General features: G+C 52.4%; 1 protein-coding gene across 1 annotated transcript; it reads right to left on the bottom strand.

Annotated features, from left to right (window-relative positions):
* Positions 1–471: 471 nt before the first annotated feature.
* ETHE1 (ETHE1 persulfide dioxygenase) lies at positions 472–16,532 on the bottom strand. Its single transcript, XM_084771457.1, has 7 exons — positions 16,364–16,532; positions 15,903–16,047; positions 15,449–15,597; positions 3,030–3,159; positions 1,371–1,460; positions 863–979; positions 472–645 (listed from the first exon to the last, which is right to left on the bottom strand). Exons 1-7 carry the CDS (start codon positions 16,442–16,444, stop codon positions 593–595), a joined length of 765 nt encoding a protein of 254 aa, XP_084627583.1. The 5' UTR covers positions 16,445–16,532; the 3' UTR covers positions 472–592.
* Between the last annotated feature and the right edge of the window lie 87 nt (positions 16,533–16,619).

The raw sequence follows: 16,619 nt of genomic DNA, 5'->3' as shown, positions 1-16,619 counted from the left end.
TGTTGTGTGTGTGTGTTTTTAAAATTTATTTATTTATTATGTACACAGTGTTCTGCCTGCATGTACAGCTGCACACCAGAAGAGGGCGCACCAGATCTCATTATAGATGGCTGTGAGCCGCCATGTGGTTGCTGGGAATTGAACTCAGGACCTCTGGAAGAGCAGCCAGTGCTCTTAACCACTGAGCCATCTCTCCAGCGCCCCTCCCCCCCAGGGTCTTACATAGCCCAGGCTGGCCTCCAGCTTCCCAAGTGCAGGGATTTGAGTACTATGCATCGCTAAGGACAGAACACATGACTTCATACATGCTAGGAAGCATTCTACCAACGCTCACCCCTGGCTTTTTGAGGGACCGGGACTGAGTCCCACATTTATCTGGAAGCAGAATTCCTTCTCCAAGAAAATAAGCAGAACTCAGATTTGTGCAAAAAAAAAAAAAAAAAAAAAAAAAAATCAAACAAACCAAAACAATAACAACAAAGTAGAGTTTATTTAAGAAGCTCAAATAGCTGTGGGGGTAGGGACGGGAGAGGAGAGAGGCGCCATCCCCTCACCCCACCTAGTGCATTCTTAACGGATATGAGCAGCCGAGTCAGGAAGGTGGAGTCTGGACCCCGCAGCGCATGTTTGCAGGAACTGCAATGTCTGAAAAGAAGCCTCAAATGAATCTGAGGACCCAGGAGTGCCTCATGCCCCCGCTCCTCCCTTCCCCCACCCCCCAACGCCCAGAAATGATCAGGGCTCCAGGTCCCAGCTCTTCTCTCAGATCTGGGAGTTCAGGCCCCTCCGCCCTCAGATCCCCTGATTCAAACCCCCACCATTCTCTCCTCAGACCCCAGGGTTCTGACCCTGGCTAGCTCACCTATCTGCTGCGGCTTGGGCAAGTTCAGGTTGTTCATGACCTTGATAAACTCCTCACAGCTGAGGGTGAGCCGTGGGTTCAGAGTCCGTTCCTCCTCCACAGTAGAGACGGTGAGCCCTGTCCACAAAGGGGAGGGGAAGAAAAGTACTCAAGGGCCCATTGCCTGGGGAAGCTCGGAACTACATTTCCCAGGATGCCATGGGGGCGTGCCCCGAGCCCAGGACTAACTGGTTCTTCTCTGAATGGTCCCGAGAAACTGTCCCGCCTCTCTTTGGGCACTATGGGAAATGTAGTTCCCTACGCTCTCTGAGGCCGTCCTAGGAAAACCTATGCCCTGCAGAGGTGTCTTATTGTTTCTACATCCACACAGCACGCCCAAGCACATAATCTTTTCAGCCACAGGAATTTCTGGGTTCTTGTAGCCTCCGTGCCTCAAGAGGAGGACAGGCAAAGGGGATTCCCTGTGGTAAGTGACAGCAGCCCGGCATGGCCTCCGGCAAGCCCTCACCGTGGTAATCGTGAGCCGGGTAGATTAGACAGTTGCCTGGAAGTGTGAAGATCTTCTCATGCACGGAGTGGTACAAAGTCTTAGCACAACCTGAGGAAAGAAAGCGTAGAGGTCAGCCAGCCAGAGGGACAAGAGGAGCCCCCTGACACCGTCTCCCAGAGGAGGGCGGGAGGATGGAAGCGTTAAGGCTAAAAGCTGCCTTTCATCTCCTGCCAACAATACCTCTGTGAGCCAGGTGTGGTGGCGCACGCCTTTAGTCCCAGCACTTGGGAGACAGAGGCAGGAGGATCTCTGTGAGTTCAAGGCTAGCCTGGTCTACAAAGCGAGTTCAGGACAGCCAAGGCTACACAGAGAAACCTTGTCTCAACACACACACACACACACACACACACACACACACACACACACACACACTGTGTCTGGAGACACAAAGAGGGATGGGCCAGCATACATGAAGAACTGGGAAATGGTGAGAGACCCGTCTGGATAATTTGTGATTCGGTAAGGTCAGGGCTGAGACCCTGAAGTACTAGAGGTTTCGACATCCTCCCTGGGGAGGTAAAGTCACGGCTCTGGGCTCTGGGCTAAAGGCAAGACTGAAGCCATGAGGAGAACAACGGGAAGAGACTGGGATTTACCTAAAGACCTCCTGAGGCCTGGGGCTAGAGAAATGCCCAGGGGGTAAAAGTGTCTCCTATGCAAGCCTAGGGGCTGAGTTCAGATCCCCCCAGCACCCAAGGCAGAGGGTGTGGTCTGTGCACTGCAGACAGCAGAGGCCGCAGGGTCACTGAGGGGCTGCTGGTTGCCAGCCCTGGGCCAGGCTCGCTGAGACCCTGCGTCAGGGAAACACGGGGAGGCGCAGAGAGCAGGGCACCTGACATCCCTCCTGAGTCCTGGGTTCAGATGAATAGGCGCACACGCTCTATGTTACCCTAAGTGCCTTTATACTCTGGATCCCCCTGCCTCCACCTCTTGAGTGCTGGGACCAGAGGCATGGCTCAGCAAAGCCAGGTGAGGAAGTATGAGCGTTGAGGCCTGCGCTTCACTGACTCTACCCACTGAGCTATACAGCCCCAGCACCACATTCATTCTTTCTTGTGTCTGTTTCTTCTCCCCCCTCCCGCTAGCTCCCCCACCTCCCGCCTCCAGCCCTCCCCTGCCCCCCTCCCCCCAGCTCCCGTGCCCCCTGCCCCCGCCCTCCCCCGCCCTGCCCCCACCCCGCCCTCCCCCCTCCCCCAGCTCCCGCACCCCCCGCCCCCGCCCGCCCCCCGCCCCCGCCCCGCCCTCCCCCTCCCCCCAGCTCCCGCCCCTCCCCCCAGCTCCCGCGCCCCCCGCCCCCGCCCCCGCCCTCCCCCTTATAAGAAGAGGCTCTCTACAGAGCCCTGGCTGACTAGGAACTCACTAAGTAGTTCTATTGTTGTTGTTTTGTTTGTTTTTCGAGACAGTTTCTCTACGTAGCCTTGGCTGTCCTGGACTCGTTTCATAGACCAGGCTGGCGTCGAACTCGCAGAGATCCACCTGCCTCTGCCTCCCTGAATGCTGGGATTACAGGCGCACCACCACCACCACGACGCCTGGCTTGCGGCTGCCTCTTAACCACTCTCTCACACACACCATCATCACACTGAGAATCTAGGGCTGGATAAGAGAGAGGCTCACCTTGTTGGAAGTCTGTCCGTCCACACCCTCGGATCAGCAGGGCATCCCCAGTGAAGGCCATGCTGTGGTCGTTCAGGACAAAGGTGACACAGCCTGGGGTGTGGCCGGGGCTCGCCCGAGTCTCCAGAGCCTGCCAGGGATTCAGCATACAGAAAACAGTCACCAGGGAGCTCCCCTGGTCCCCCCAAAAACCCCGCCCACCCGAGGGACACAACCGGACAAAGGAATTGTTTGGTTTAAAGTTAATCTGGGGCTGGAGAGATGGCTCAGTGGTTAAGAGCACGGACTACTCTTCCAGAGGTCATGAGTTCAATTCCCAGCAACCACATGGTGGCTCACAACCATCTATAATGTGATCTGATGCATACTGTATACATAATAAATAAATCTTTTCAAAAATAAATAAATAAAAATAAAGTTAATCTGAAGGCCGGAAGCAGTGGTAAATACATGAGATAGAGACAGGGGGAGGAAGAATGCACATTCAAGGGCCAGCCTGAGCCACAAGACAAGACCCTCCCTTGGTGGGGGGCAGGCAACTTGAGATGTGCAATCTGCTTGTCTTCTTTCCTCCTTCCCTCCCTCCATTTATTTTATTTTAGTTTTTTAATATCTATTTATTTAATATTTGTACAATATTCTGCCTGCATGTGTGCCTACACGCCAGGAGAGGGCACCGGATCTCATTATAGATGGTCGTGAGCCACCATGTGGTTGCTGGGAATTGAACTCAGGACCTTTAGAAAAATAGCCAGTGCTCTTAACCTCTGAGCCATCGCTCCAGCCCCCTCCCTCCATTTATTATGCATACAGTGCTCTGTCCACATATACACATGCAGGCCAGAAGAGGGCACCAGACCACTTAATAGATGGTCGTGAGCCACCATGTGGTTGCTGGGACTTGAACTCAGGACCTCTGGAAGAACAGTGCTCTTAACCACTGAGCCATCTCTCCAGCCCTCTCCCTCCCTCTCTCCCTCTGGGACAGAATCTCCTAGACGCAGAGCGGACTCAGGCTTGTTATAAAATCACTGATGACCTAAAACTTCCGTTCTTCCTTCCCACACCTCAGAGCTCTGCAGTTCCGGGCTTGCTCCATGGGGCTTGGTTTATTCAGTGCTGGGGGTGGAATCCAGACTTGGTGCATGCTAGCCAAGTGTTTTGGCAGCTAACACAGCCCAGCCTGAAGTTCCGAAGAGCAAAAATACCACAGACGGGCTCCCAGGAGAAGGGAGCCAGATAGCCAGAGACACACATTTGTAACAGGAGTGTACCACAGGGGTCATGCACTTGGCATCAAGAGAGCTGGCATCTCAGTAAGAAAATGGACAAATAAGCACAAGGCCAAAGGTACAGTGAGCTGGGTGTATCAGCAGGCTGTGCACACACAAAGGTATGGTGAGCCGGGTGTATCAGCAGGCTGTGCACACACAAGGGTACGGTGAGCCGGGTGTATCAGCAGGCTGTGCACACACAAAGGTATGGTGAGCCGGGTGTATCAGCAGGCTGTGCACACACAAAGGTATGGTGAGCCGGGTGTATCAGCAGGCTGTGCACACACAAGGGTACGGTGAGCCGGGTGTATCAGCAGGCTGTGCACACACAAGGGTACGGTGAGCCGGGTGTATCAGCAGGCTGTGCACACACAAGGGTACGGTGAGCCGGGTGTATCAGCAGGCTGTGCACACACACAAGGATACGGTGAGCCGGGTGTATCAGCAGGCTGAGCACACACAAGGGTACAGTGAGCTGGGTGTATCAGCAGGCTGTGCACACACAAGGGTACAGTGAGCCGGGTGTATCAGCAGGCTGTGCACACACAAGGGTACGGTGAGCCGGGTGTATCAGCAGGCTGTGCACACACAAGGGTAAGGTGAGCCAGGTGTATCAGCAGGCTGTGCACACACCGGTTCTGGGTTGGATCTTTGGTACCACAATAAAACAAAGACTAAGTTAGAATCAAGAGTCATACTATTGAGAAGACTCAGGGGTAAAGGTGCTTGCTGCCAAGCCTGAGGACCTGAGTTCTATCCCCAAGACGCCTAGAAGAGAACCTGCTCACTCAAACTGTCCTCTGACCTCCACGTATGCACCATGTTACGTACACACATGCAAATAAATAAGTGACTTTTTTTTTTTTTGGTTTGGTTTTTCGGGACAGGGTTTCTCTGTGTAGCCTTGGCTGTCCTGGACGTGCATTGTAGACCAGGCTGGCCTCGAACTCACAGCGATCCGCCTGCCTCTGCCTCCCGAGTGCTGGGACTAAAGGCATGCGCCACCACCGCCCACCTAAATAAATGAAATTTAAAAATTAAGTTATACTGTTGGAAAGAAACTTAATGGCATTTCTTTTTTTTTTTTTTTAATTTTCTTTTATGTACATTGGATGTATGTCTCTGTGAGGGTGTTGGATCCCCTGGGCCAGGAGTCACAGACAGTGGTGAGCTGCCATATAGGTGCTGGGAATTGAACCCAGGTCCTCTGGAAGAGCAGTCAGTGCTCTTAAGCACTGAGCCAGCTCTCCAGCCGCCCCCCCCAATTAAATATGTTGCATAAAAAAATCAATATATGAGGGCCAACAAAATGGCTTATTGAGCAAAGGGGCTCGCGAACAAGACGGACGACCTGAGTTTGATCTCAGGCCCCCATGTGGTAGAAGGAAACCAACCAGTACAAGTTGTCCCCTGACTTCCACACAGACAGTAGGTGTAGCGTGCCATTCCTCTACACAAACATACAACCACGCGCGCGCGCGCGCGCGCGCACACACACACACACGCACGCACACACACACACACACACACATACACAGAGGTAAATCCAGAAATCAGGTGGGCTGCAGGACTGCTGGAATCCAGTTAATAATACGTGACCAAGTGGCTGTGTAAAACTTATGCTGGTCTCATAAAAGGCATTTAGGGGCTTTTCTTCCTTCTCCAAGTGCTGAAACACTTTGTCTAGTTCTGGCATGGTTGTTTCAGTTCAGTATTGAGTGACTCTCTCATATGCCTTATGGCGTTTATTTACTACTAAATCAATCTTCACTATTTGTGTGCTGGGACACGCCCCCACGCCCTCATTGGTGGACTCTAGGCAGGGGCTCTACCACTGAGCCACACCCCCAGCCCCTCACTGGGGGATTCTAGGCAGGGGCTCTACCACTGAGCCACATCCCCAGCCCCTCACTGGGGGATTCTAGGCAGGGGCTCTACCACTGAGCCACACCCCAGCCCCTCACTGGGGGACTCTAGGCAGGGGCTCTACCACTGAGCCACACCCCCAGCCCCTCACTGGAGGACTTAAGGTAGGGATTCCACTGAGCAATGTCCTCAGACCTCTTTTCAACTTGTTTGGTTTCCTTTTACAGGGTCTCATGCAGCCAGGTAGCACCAAAATTGCCCAGAAGCCCATTCTGCAACACCCAGAGCAGCTGGGATTACAGGCCTTTCACATCTCTTTTTTGGAGGGGGGCGTGATATCCGAGACAGGGATTTTCTGTGTATCCTTGGCTCTCCTGGACTCACTCTGTAGACCAGGCTGGCCTCGAACTCACAGCGATCCGCCTGCCTCTGCCTCCCGAGTGCTGGGATTAAAGGCGTGCGCCACCACCACCCACTGCAAAATTCTCAGAAGAAGATAGGCTAGGTCCTAATCTCAGACCTATCCGCTTATTTGCAGAATATACATAAATATTGTCCCCCATCCCCATGGTATGCCATGGAGATTAAACTGCTTCATGTATATAACGTACTTAGGAGAAAAACCTCAGCACACAATTGGTGCTTTACAGTAACAATAAGAATAAGGGACTGGGGGCTGGAGAGATGGCTCAGTGGTTAAGAGCAAGTGCTGAGCTGGGCGTGGTGGCGCACGCCTGTAGTCCCAGCACTCCGGAGGCAGAGGCAGGCGGATCGCTGTGAGTTCGAGGCCAGCCTGGTCTACAAAGTGAGTCCAGGACAGCCAGGACTATAAGAGAAACCCTGTCTCGAAAAAACAAACAAAAAAAAAAAAGAAAGAAAGAAAGAAAAAAGAAAAAGAAAAAGGAAAAAAAATAAGAAGAAAAAGAAGAAGAAGAAGAAAAGAAGAAGAAAGAGCAAGTTCTGTTTTCCCAGAGGATCCTGATTCAGTTCAAACTACCCACATGGTGGCTGTAACTCCAGGCACATGCATGATGCAAACACATACATGCAGGCAAGACACGCATACATAAATATATATACGTGTGTGTGTGTGTGTGTGTGTGTGTGTACTGTATCCCTGGCTGGCCTAGAACTCAGAGACCTAGCTGCCTCTACTTCCTGAGTTCTGAGATTAAAGGTGTGTCCCACCACTGCCCAGCAAAATACTTTTTAAAAAAATGTTTAAAATAATAAATTTCCAAGTGTGGTGGCACACGCCTTTTATCCCTGCACTTGGGAGACAGAAGCAAGTCAATCTCTGTGAGTTTGAGGCCAGCCTGGTTTACAGAGTGAGTTCCAGGACAGCCAGGGCTATACTGAGAAACCCTGCCTTGAAAAAAAACCAGGCTGCCCTTGAACTCACAGCAATCTTCCTGCCTCTGCCTCCTGAGTGCTGGGATTAAAGGCGTGTACCACCACCGCCTGGTCAGAGTCTTTTATGAACAGAAAAGAAAAGAAAAGAAAAGAAAAAAAAGTAGAAAGAGCTTGGGCCAATTTTCATGACCCGGGTAATCCTAGAAGTCAAAAGACCCCAGCATGAGCTCCAGGCTGGCCTGGGCCACACTGTGGTAGTTTCAAGCCAGCCTGGGCCGCAGTGTGAGATCATGTTTCATAGAGAAAGCAACATGGTACATTTATAGTAATAAGGCTGAGGACCGAGCTCCGTGGTAGAGCACTTGCTTCATGGATTAAAAAGAAAGACCCTTGTTCAACATACAGAGGACAGCTTCCGCTGTTTGTGAAGCTTGCTGACAGATGAATCGCCTCAGCTGCAGAATATTCCGGAAGAGCCCTGCAGGCCTAGCAACAGCTGGCCAGGGGCCGGCCTGACACATCCATCCATCCATCAACAATACCTCTTTCTTTCCAAGATACATAAAACATAGGGCGTTATTTCCACCCACAGGCTCCTTTCCCAGGCTCCCCGCAGACGCGCAGCTCGCGCAGCCTGCACTGCCCCCTAGCGGTCATCCAGTTCCTGGCACCAGGTCCTCTGGGCTCCTGCCTCCGTTCTCAAGCCCTAGGTGAGGTGTTGGCGCCCTCTGCTGTTCTTACGTCTTGGGTGTTTAAAGCCCAGATCTCACTAAATGGCTGTGTCTGCATCAGCCAAAACCTTTGCTTTATTTTGTGAAAGAAAAGGTATTTGAATGGACCAGCGGTTAAGTCTTCTTGCATAGCGCACACCTTTAATCTCAGCACTCGGGAGGCAGAGGCAGGTTGAGTCCAGGACAGCCAGGGCTATACAAAGAAATCCTGTCTCAGGAAAAAAAAAAAAAAAGGACTTTTTGCATAGGACTCCAGTTCCGTTCCAAACACCAACATGAAGGCTTACACCTGTCCTTAACATCAGTTCCAGAGGATCCCGTACCCTCTCTGGGCCTCCACAGGCACCAGGCATGTATACTTACATACATGCAGACATATAAAACAAAAATAAAAGATCTTTAAAAAAATAAAAAAGATGCTGGCAAGTTGGCCCAGCAGGTCAGGGTGCTTGCTGCCAGAGCCTATAACTTGAGTTGAATCCCTGGGATCTAAACTGCGAAGGGAAAATATTGAGTCCCAAAGGCTGTCTGTCCTCCATACACGCACCCTGGACAAACATTAATAAATAAATCATGTAATTTTCAACTAAAATGACTAATGAGGCCAGGATGGGTTGTGGCCAGGAAGCATTTGGGAGGCAGAGGTAGGTGAATCTCTGAGTGTGAGGCTATCCTGGTCTACAGAGTAAGTTCCATGACAGCCAGGGCTACACAGAGAGACCTTGATTTGAAAAAAACAAAACGAAACATAAAAAAAGGGTTAATAACAACAACCCAGGATTACAGATGTAATTCTGAGGTACATGCACTTGTCCAGAATCCCCCAGTGAGGAGCTGGGGGCCTGGCTCAGTGGTAGAGCCCCTGCCTAGAATCCCCCAGTGAGGGGCTGGGGGTGTGGCTCAGTGATAGAGCCTCTGCCTAGAATCCCACAGTGAGGGGCTGGGGGTGTGGCTCAGTGGTAAAGCCCCTGCCTAGAATCCCCCAGTGAGGTGCTGGGGGTGTGGCTCAGTGGTAGAGCCCCTGCCTAGAATCCCACAGTGAGGGGCTGGGGTGTGGCTCAGTGGTAGAGCCCCTGCCTAGAATCCCCCAGTGAGGGGCTGGGGGTGTGGCTCAGTGGTAGAGCCCCTGCCTAGAATCCCACAGTGAGGGGCTGGGGTGTGGCTCAGTGGTAGATCCCCTGCCTAGAGTCCCCCAGTGAGGGGTTTGGAGGTGTGGCTCAGTGGTAGGCAGCATGCCTAGCGTGTTCCGGGTCCTGGGTTCCATCCCCAGCACTGCAAGAGAAAAACAGGATCTGCCAATTTCACTAAGGTCAAAGGTATGTCCAATCTGTGACTCAGCAACGCAATTCCTAGGAACGGAGGAGAACTTCTGCCAAGTGACTTGTACAGACAGGAACATTGACACTCACATTCTTCACCGCTGTGAAAACCAAGGATAGCCATCCAAAGGAGCATGAATAATTAGACCTTGAATAAGCAAACCCACAGCAGGGGCTGGCAAACTGTGGTGAAGGGCTCAGTTTTGACCTAGCACCTCTTTTTAAGCCCTCTATCCTGAGTGGAGGTTTTTACATTATCTCTCGGCTGGGGCAGACCGTGGATGTGCACGCCTGTGACCCGGGCACTGCGGAGGCGGAGGCAGGAGGGGTCAGACCAGGAGTTCAAGGTGCCCCTCAGCAATAGAGCAAGTCCAAAGTCAGCCTGTGCTATGTGCGACCCTGTTAGGAGGAGTGTGGGGCTGGCTTTTAACCAGGCATAGTCGCGCATACCTCAGAGGCAAGAGGCTCTCTGTGAGTTCCAGGCCCGCTAGGGCAACACCAGAGGGCAGTGCCTTGTGAAACTCAAATTTTAGGAAGCGTAAGTGAAACTATTGAACTCACAGTCACACTTTGGACTCCTCCATCTGTGCCAACGCCTTTGACACCACAAAGGGGAGAGCTTTGTCACCACAACACATGCCAGGTGGCCCTCTAACGATTAGATTTACTACCTGATCTTTCACAGGAAAAGTTGGCCAGCCCTCACTAGACAACCAAGAGAAAGAATTACAACCCCTGAAGGCAGAGGCAGAGGAGCCTCTGTGAGCCTGAGGCTAATCTAAACAGTGCTAACCAGGGCAACATAGAGAGACCACGGCCAAACCTACAATAAAAATTACACACACCTGTAACCCCCGGCCCTCGGGGAGGCAAGAGGCAGGCGGATCTCTGTGAGTTCGAGGCCTGCCTGGTCTACAAAGCGAGTCCAGAACAGCCAAGGCTACACAGAGAAACCGTGTCTCGAAAAACAAGACAAAACAAAACACCCAATTTACAACTGCCAACCTCAAGTAGAAGGAATGAAAACAGACTCAGGCACACACACACACACACACACACACACACACACACACACACACACACTTTGCATATTTCTTGTCTCTGTTTTCTTTAGAGATGGTGATTCACTCTGTAGCCCCGGCTGGCCTGCTACTTGCTAGTAGCCTAGGCTGGTCACAAGATCAAGAGCTCTCTCTGCATTAGAGCAGAGATTAGAGGGCTGCTTCAGCAGGCCTGTAAATCTCCCAAGCTGAATGCCAAGGGAAACCATCTGTACTTGTGTAAGTCGGGATGGTCCCCGGTGACGAGGAATCAGAAGCCAGGAAGAATAGGGTTGCTAGGGTAACGAGGATTGTTCTGTGTAAGGATACGGGAGGAAGGAAAGCAGGAACAGCCCCGTAAGATCACAAGCGGGCTATATAGGCACCGTGTGTGCACACCTTTCCTTGTCCCGTGTATCACACAACCTTCTGGTTTGTTTTAAAGGTTGCGGCAGTCTTCTGTCTTGCTTCTAATGTTTTTGTTACAGGTCCAGGTCAGAGGACGATTTGTAAGAGTGGAGCTCAGGTTGGCCTTGAGTTCGTTATTAGCCAAGGATGACCCAGAAATACTGATACCCCTCTGCAGGGACTACAGGCCTGTGGCACCACTCCCAGCTATAATTCAACTAAAGGTCTAATTTTCTTACTTTTTCTTTTCTTTCTTTCTTTCTTTGGTTTCTCTATGTAGCCCTGGCTGACCTGGAACTCACTCTGTAGACCAGGCTGGCCTCAACCCCACAGATCTCCGACTGCCTGTGCCTCCCGAGTGCTGGGATCAAAGGTGTGCGCCACTACTGCCTGGCTATAATTCAATTTATAAAGGGGCAAAAAAAGTAAGAACCAAAAAAAACAAAAAAACAAAAAACAAAAAACAGACCCACAAGACCAGCAAAGAACTGACACGAAGCCAGACCCACAGTAACAAACACCGACACCAACAGGCCTTGACACGGCTGCAGACTACCCAGAACCTTCACGGTGCTATCAAGACTGAGACTTTATCCCACAAAAGCCTGTATGCAAGCATTCATGGTAGCCCTACGGCGGAAGCCCTTCAATTGCCTATCGACCGATGAACCAAGAAGCAAACTGTGGTAGGTCCATACACGAGAATGCTGCTCAAAAGTAAAGAGAAATGAAATATCAATGTGGGCTAGGACATAGAGAAACCTTAAGAAGGCACTGATGAAAGTAGAAGGCAGCTAGAAAGATCACAAGCTGTTATGCTTCCGTTTCTATGAAACGTGCAGACAGGAAAATCCAGACAGACAGAAAGGACAATAAAGTGATTTAAAGACCAAAAATAGTGGCATGTGGACCTGTAGTCCCGACTACTAGGGGCCCTGAGGCTGGAAGATTAGAAGTTCAAGACCTGCCTGGCATATAGACTGACTTCAAGGTCAACTTGAAAAATATTACTAAGACCTTCTCTCAAAATAAAAAGGCAGCAGTGGTGCATTCCTTTAATCCCAGCACTCAGGAGGCAGAGGCAGGTAGATCTCTGAGTTCAGGGCCAGCCTGGTCTACAGAGTGAGTTTCAGGACAGCCAGAGGCAACACAGAGAAGCCCTGTCTGGAAAAACAAACAAAAATGGGAAGGGCTGGGGGCGTGGCTCAGCGGTAGAGCCCCTGCCTAGAATCCCCCAGTGAGGGGCTGGAGGTGTGGCTCAGCGGTAGAGCCCCTGCCTAGAATCCCACAGTGAGAGGCTGGGGGCGTGGCTCAGTGGTAGAGCCCCTGCCTAGAATCCCCCAGTGAGGGGCTGGGGTGTGGCTCAGTGGTAGAGCCCCTGCCTAGAATCCCCCAGTAAGGGGCTGGGGGCGTGGCCCAGCGGTAGAACCCCTGCCTAGAACCCCCCAGTGAGGGATTGGGGGCGTGGCTCAGCGGTAGAGCCCCTGCCTAGAATCCCCCAGTGAGGGGCTGGGGGCGTGGCTCAGCGGTAGAGCCCCTGCCTAGAATCCCCCAGTGAGGGGCTGGGGGCGTGGCTCAGTGGTAGAGCCCCTACCTAGAACCCCCCAGTGAGGGGCTGGGGACGTGGCTCAGCGGTAGAGCCCCTACCTAGAACCCCCCAGTGAGGGGTTGGGGGCGTGGCTCAGCGGTAGAGCCCCTGCCTAGAATCCCCCAGTGAGGGGCTGGGGGCGTGGCTCAGTGGTAGAGCCCCTGCCTAGAATCCCCCAGTGAGGGGCTGGGGGCGTGGGACAGGAGTAGAGTTCTTACCAGCATGAATCAGATCTAGGTTTTATTCCCAGTACTTAGGGGTAGTGTTGCCTAAAGACTGGGTGTTGTGGAACAGGCAACCCTACCAAGGTAAGGGATAGAGCAGGAGGATGGGTTCAAGTCCAGCCTGGTCTCCATAACAACATATGAGAAGAGAAGGAAGAACGAAAGAAACAGAGAGATTTACCTAACGCTGGGAGGGGGGGGAGGAAAAGGGGAGGAAGAGGAAGTAAAGAAAAAACCCTGAAATGCCCTGTAATGATGGGCAGAGCACTCTGCTACAATCCATCGACTTACAGCCTTCCCCTGGGTGATTCATGTGGTCTGTGGATTATAGCAATAAAACGCAATAACGGTAAACATGGAATCCAAACACAGCTAAGCCTTTCCATAATGGCTCACGGAAGGTGTCGATCACTGTGCGTAAAGGACCTTTTTATTTATTGTTTTGTCTTTTTTTGTTCTGAGAGAGGGTCTCACATTGACCAGGCTGGCCATGAACCTTCCTAACCCTCTTGTCTCTGTCTCAATACTGAGATTAAAAGTGTGCTTTCTTTTCCTTTCTTTTCTTTTCTTTTTTAAAAAATATTTTTGGTACAGGGTCACATGTAGCCTAGATTGGTCTCATACTTGATACGCAGCTGAGGGTGACCTTGAACTCCTGACACTAGGATCACAGGTGTGCGCATCACACCCATTTTAAGGCTCCTCCTTGTTGTTGTTGCTGTTTTTATTTTTATTTTATTTATTTTTTTATTCTCCCTGTGGAACCCTGGCTGTTCTGGAACTCTCTATGTAGACCAGGCTGGCCTTGAACTCACAAGAGATCCACCTGCCGCAGCATCTGGCTCCCGGTGCTGGGGTTAAAGGCGAGTGCCACTACGACTGGCTTGTTTTGAAGATGGTAGGGTCTCTATTTAAGTGTATGTCTGTGTATCTGAGTGTGCATCTGCACAAGGGCATGTGTGTGTGAGCAGTGGCCAGGTAGGACGCCGGGTCCTCCTGGAGTTGACAGGACAGTCAGTCATGAGCCACACCTGACATGGGTGCTGGTAACCGAACTTGGGTCCTTCTGGAAGAACAGCAAGAGCTCTTCTTAACTGCGCAATCATCTAGCCAGCCCCTAAGGCCACGATTCTCAACCTGCAGGTCGAGACCCCTTTGGGGGTGGGGCAACCCTTTCCCAGGGGTCACCTAAGACCATCAGAAAAACACAGATGTTTACACTGTGGTTTCGTGACAGTAGCAAGATCACAGCTCTGAAGTAGCAACAAAAGTAATTTTATGGTTTCGGGGAGGGGGTCACCACAGCATGAGGAGCTGTATTAAAGGGTCACAGCAAAAAAAATAAAAATAAAATAAAGGGTCACAGCGTCAGGAAGGTTGAGGATCACTGGTCTAAGGGCTCCCGTTCATACAAACCCTTCCACATTCCTCGCAAAACCCAGAAACACTTCTTACTCTCTCCCTAGTAGGGCTGACACAAATAAGCAATGTGTCCTTTTTTTTTTTTTTTTTTTTTTTTTTTTTTTTTTTTTTTTTTGGTTTTTCCGAGGACAGGGTTTCTTTGTGTAGCCTTGGTTGTCCTGGACTCGCTTTGTAGACCAGGCTGGCCTCGAACTCACAGCGATCCACCTGCCTCTGCCTCTGCTGGGATTAAAGGTGTGTGCCACCACTGCCTGGCTAGCAATGTGTCTTTCATCCATCTTCCGAACACAGGGTTGAAATCAACGACCCTTGGAACAGCAGCTACACCCTCTCAACACAGCACACAGCTCCCTGCTAACCCCAAATCGCTAACCACAAATGAACTGTTCCCATCCCAAGGCTAGAGGCCAGGACCTCACACTGTCAGCAGACTTCCTGTCCCCTACGTCAGACAAACTGCATCTTTGGCAATTCTGATCACCTGTTTCCTCGCTCTTGGGTGCAATCCCTATCCCCCCGCCCCTCCCCCACCCCACCCAACCTTGGTCCACAGTGCCCTGGGAACCTGCTGATTAAGCCTGTAGCAAGCTGGGCAAGCAAAGAACCTTCAGCCCTCACCAGGGTGAAGCAACACGGTTGCGCTAGGGTGAGGTGTCAAGGCCAACATTTAAGGAGGAACCCACTGATGCCCCCATTGACCCTGAATTTATACCACCATTGCGAGTGAGTGCCACCTTAAACAGTTAGTCCCAAGGACCTCACTAGACCCACCCCACCCCCAGACCTGTTGCTGGACCACAGGGCGTACTAAAAGGGTAGGTGCCTCCCTCAGCCCTCGACTCAGAATGTCCAACCCCAAGCAAGTTTTATGGAAATGGCTAGGAAAATAAAAATAAAAAAGGCGCGCCTCAAGGCCTCAGGAAACCTCCATCACTGTTGACTTAGGGGGATTGGCTAGAGCCACACCTGTCTGTTACAGCCTCCCGCCCCGGTGCCCCACCTGGGTTTATGGTACTTTTCACAGAGAACAGAGCAGAGGAGTCTGAGCCTGCATCCTACTGAAACTTCTTCGGGGGGGGGGGCGGTTATGGGGGGTGGGGTGGCAGCAGCCCATTTCCCCAGTACCTAATTCTCTTCAAAGTCTAAGGAATCCAGGCCCACACCTTCGTCTCTAAGCCCCAGCACGCAACTCACAAAGCGTCCAAAGCGGATGGAATCACCTTCCTCAATGTGCAGATCAGCCTGGGCTCCGCTGAGGCGGGAGATGACGGACTGGCAGCCCGGGAGCAGGGACCGGAGGACGCCCGAGCCGGTGATGTGGTCAGCATGACAGTGAGTATTCACTAAGAAGAACAGGGCATAGAAAAATTAGTGTTTTCAGCCTGCAGCACCCAGACCTCGGACCCAAGGAGGCAGACCCTCACAACCCTGAGGTCGGGGACCCCAACTCTCCCCCCCCCCCCGAGACTCAGAGATGCGGACTCTAACCCTCCTTCAGACCCTGGGGTCTAGCCCCCAGCACTCCTCCCTCACCCAGGGGTCCAGACTCTAGCCCTCCTCCCCCAAACTCAGGCCGCTGGTTTCCGGGTGGACGCACTTTCTCCGTGGCCCCGCCTCTCTCATGCCCAAGTTTGGTCCACGGACTAACCGGCGAAGAGCAACTTCAGCCCCAACTCCTTAACCAGCTGAGCATCCCGCTGCGCCGTCTCCAGAACCGGGTCGATCAGAACGGCCTCTCGGGACTCCCGGTCGCCCAGCAGGTAGGTGTAGGTGCAGCTCTTGGGTTCAAACATCTGGGAGGGAGGGGTGTGGCACCGGGGAGAGCTCCAGGACCTGACCCACCATGCCTGGGCAGGCTTCCCCACCCAGCTCCCTCCAGCGGAACCAAGGAATTCCATCTTCAAACAAGCCCCAAGTCAAGGACCCCGCCCTCCTCCGGTAACAGGCATCAGACCACGTCTCCAAGCCAGGGTCCCCTTAACCATCCCACTTTAAAAGATCGGGTGCTTTTTTCCCCCCTAACAGCCAGGCATGAAGGACACTCCAGACTTCCTTTAAAGGAGTCCTGCCCCTCCCGCCGCCCCGGGCTGGGTATCCGCCTCACTGCACCTGCCGAAGGAAGACCGGGGCTCTGGATGCGCTTTGCTGGCTCAGCCGCCGCCCGGCGACACTGAGGGCCGTGCTCGCCATCGCGCCAGGGCCCGCTCAGCACTGAGCCCAGCTGCGTCCCCCGCCAAAGCCCTGCGCACCGGGGCTGACCCGGGAGGGCGGGCCGGGGCGGGGCCTGCCTTAAAGGAGACGCATAGGACAAGACTCAGGAAAACAGTGGGCAAGGGTGACGGGTAGACCCAGAAACCACAGGCTC

The sequence above is a fragment of the Acomys minous genome (assembly GCF_964271855.1).
Source record: "Acomys minous genome assembly, chromosome: 20".
In the NCBI taxonomy this organism is placed as follows: domain Eukaryota; kingdom Metazoa; phylum Chordata; class Mammalia; order Rodentia; family Muridae; genus Acomys; species Acomys minous.
This window is presented reverse-complemented; position numbering and strand designations above follow the sequence as displayed.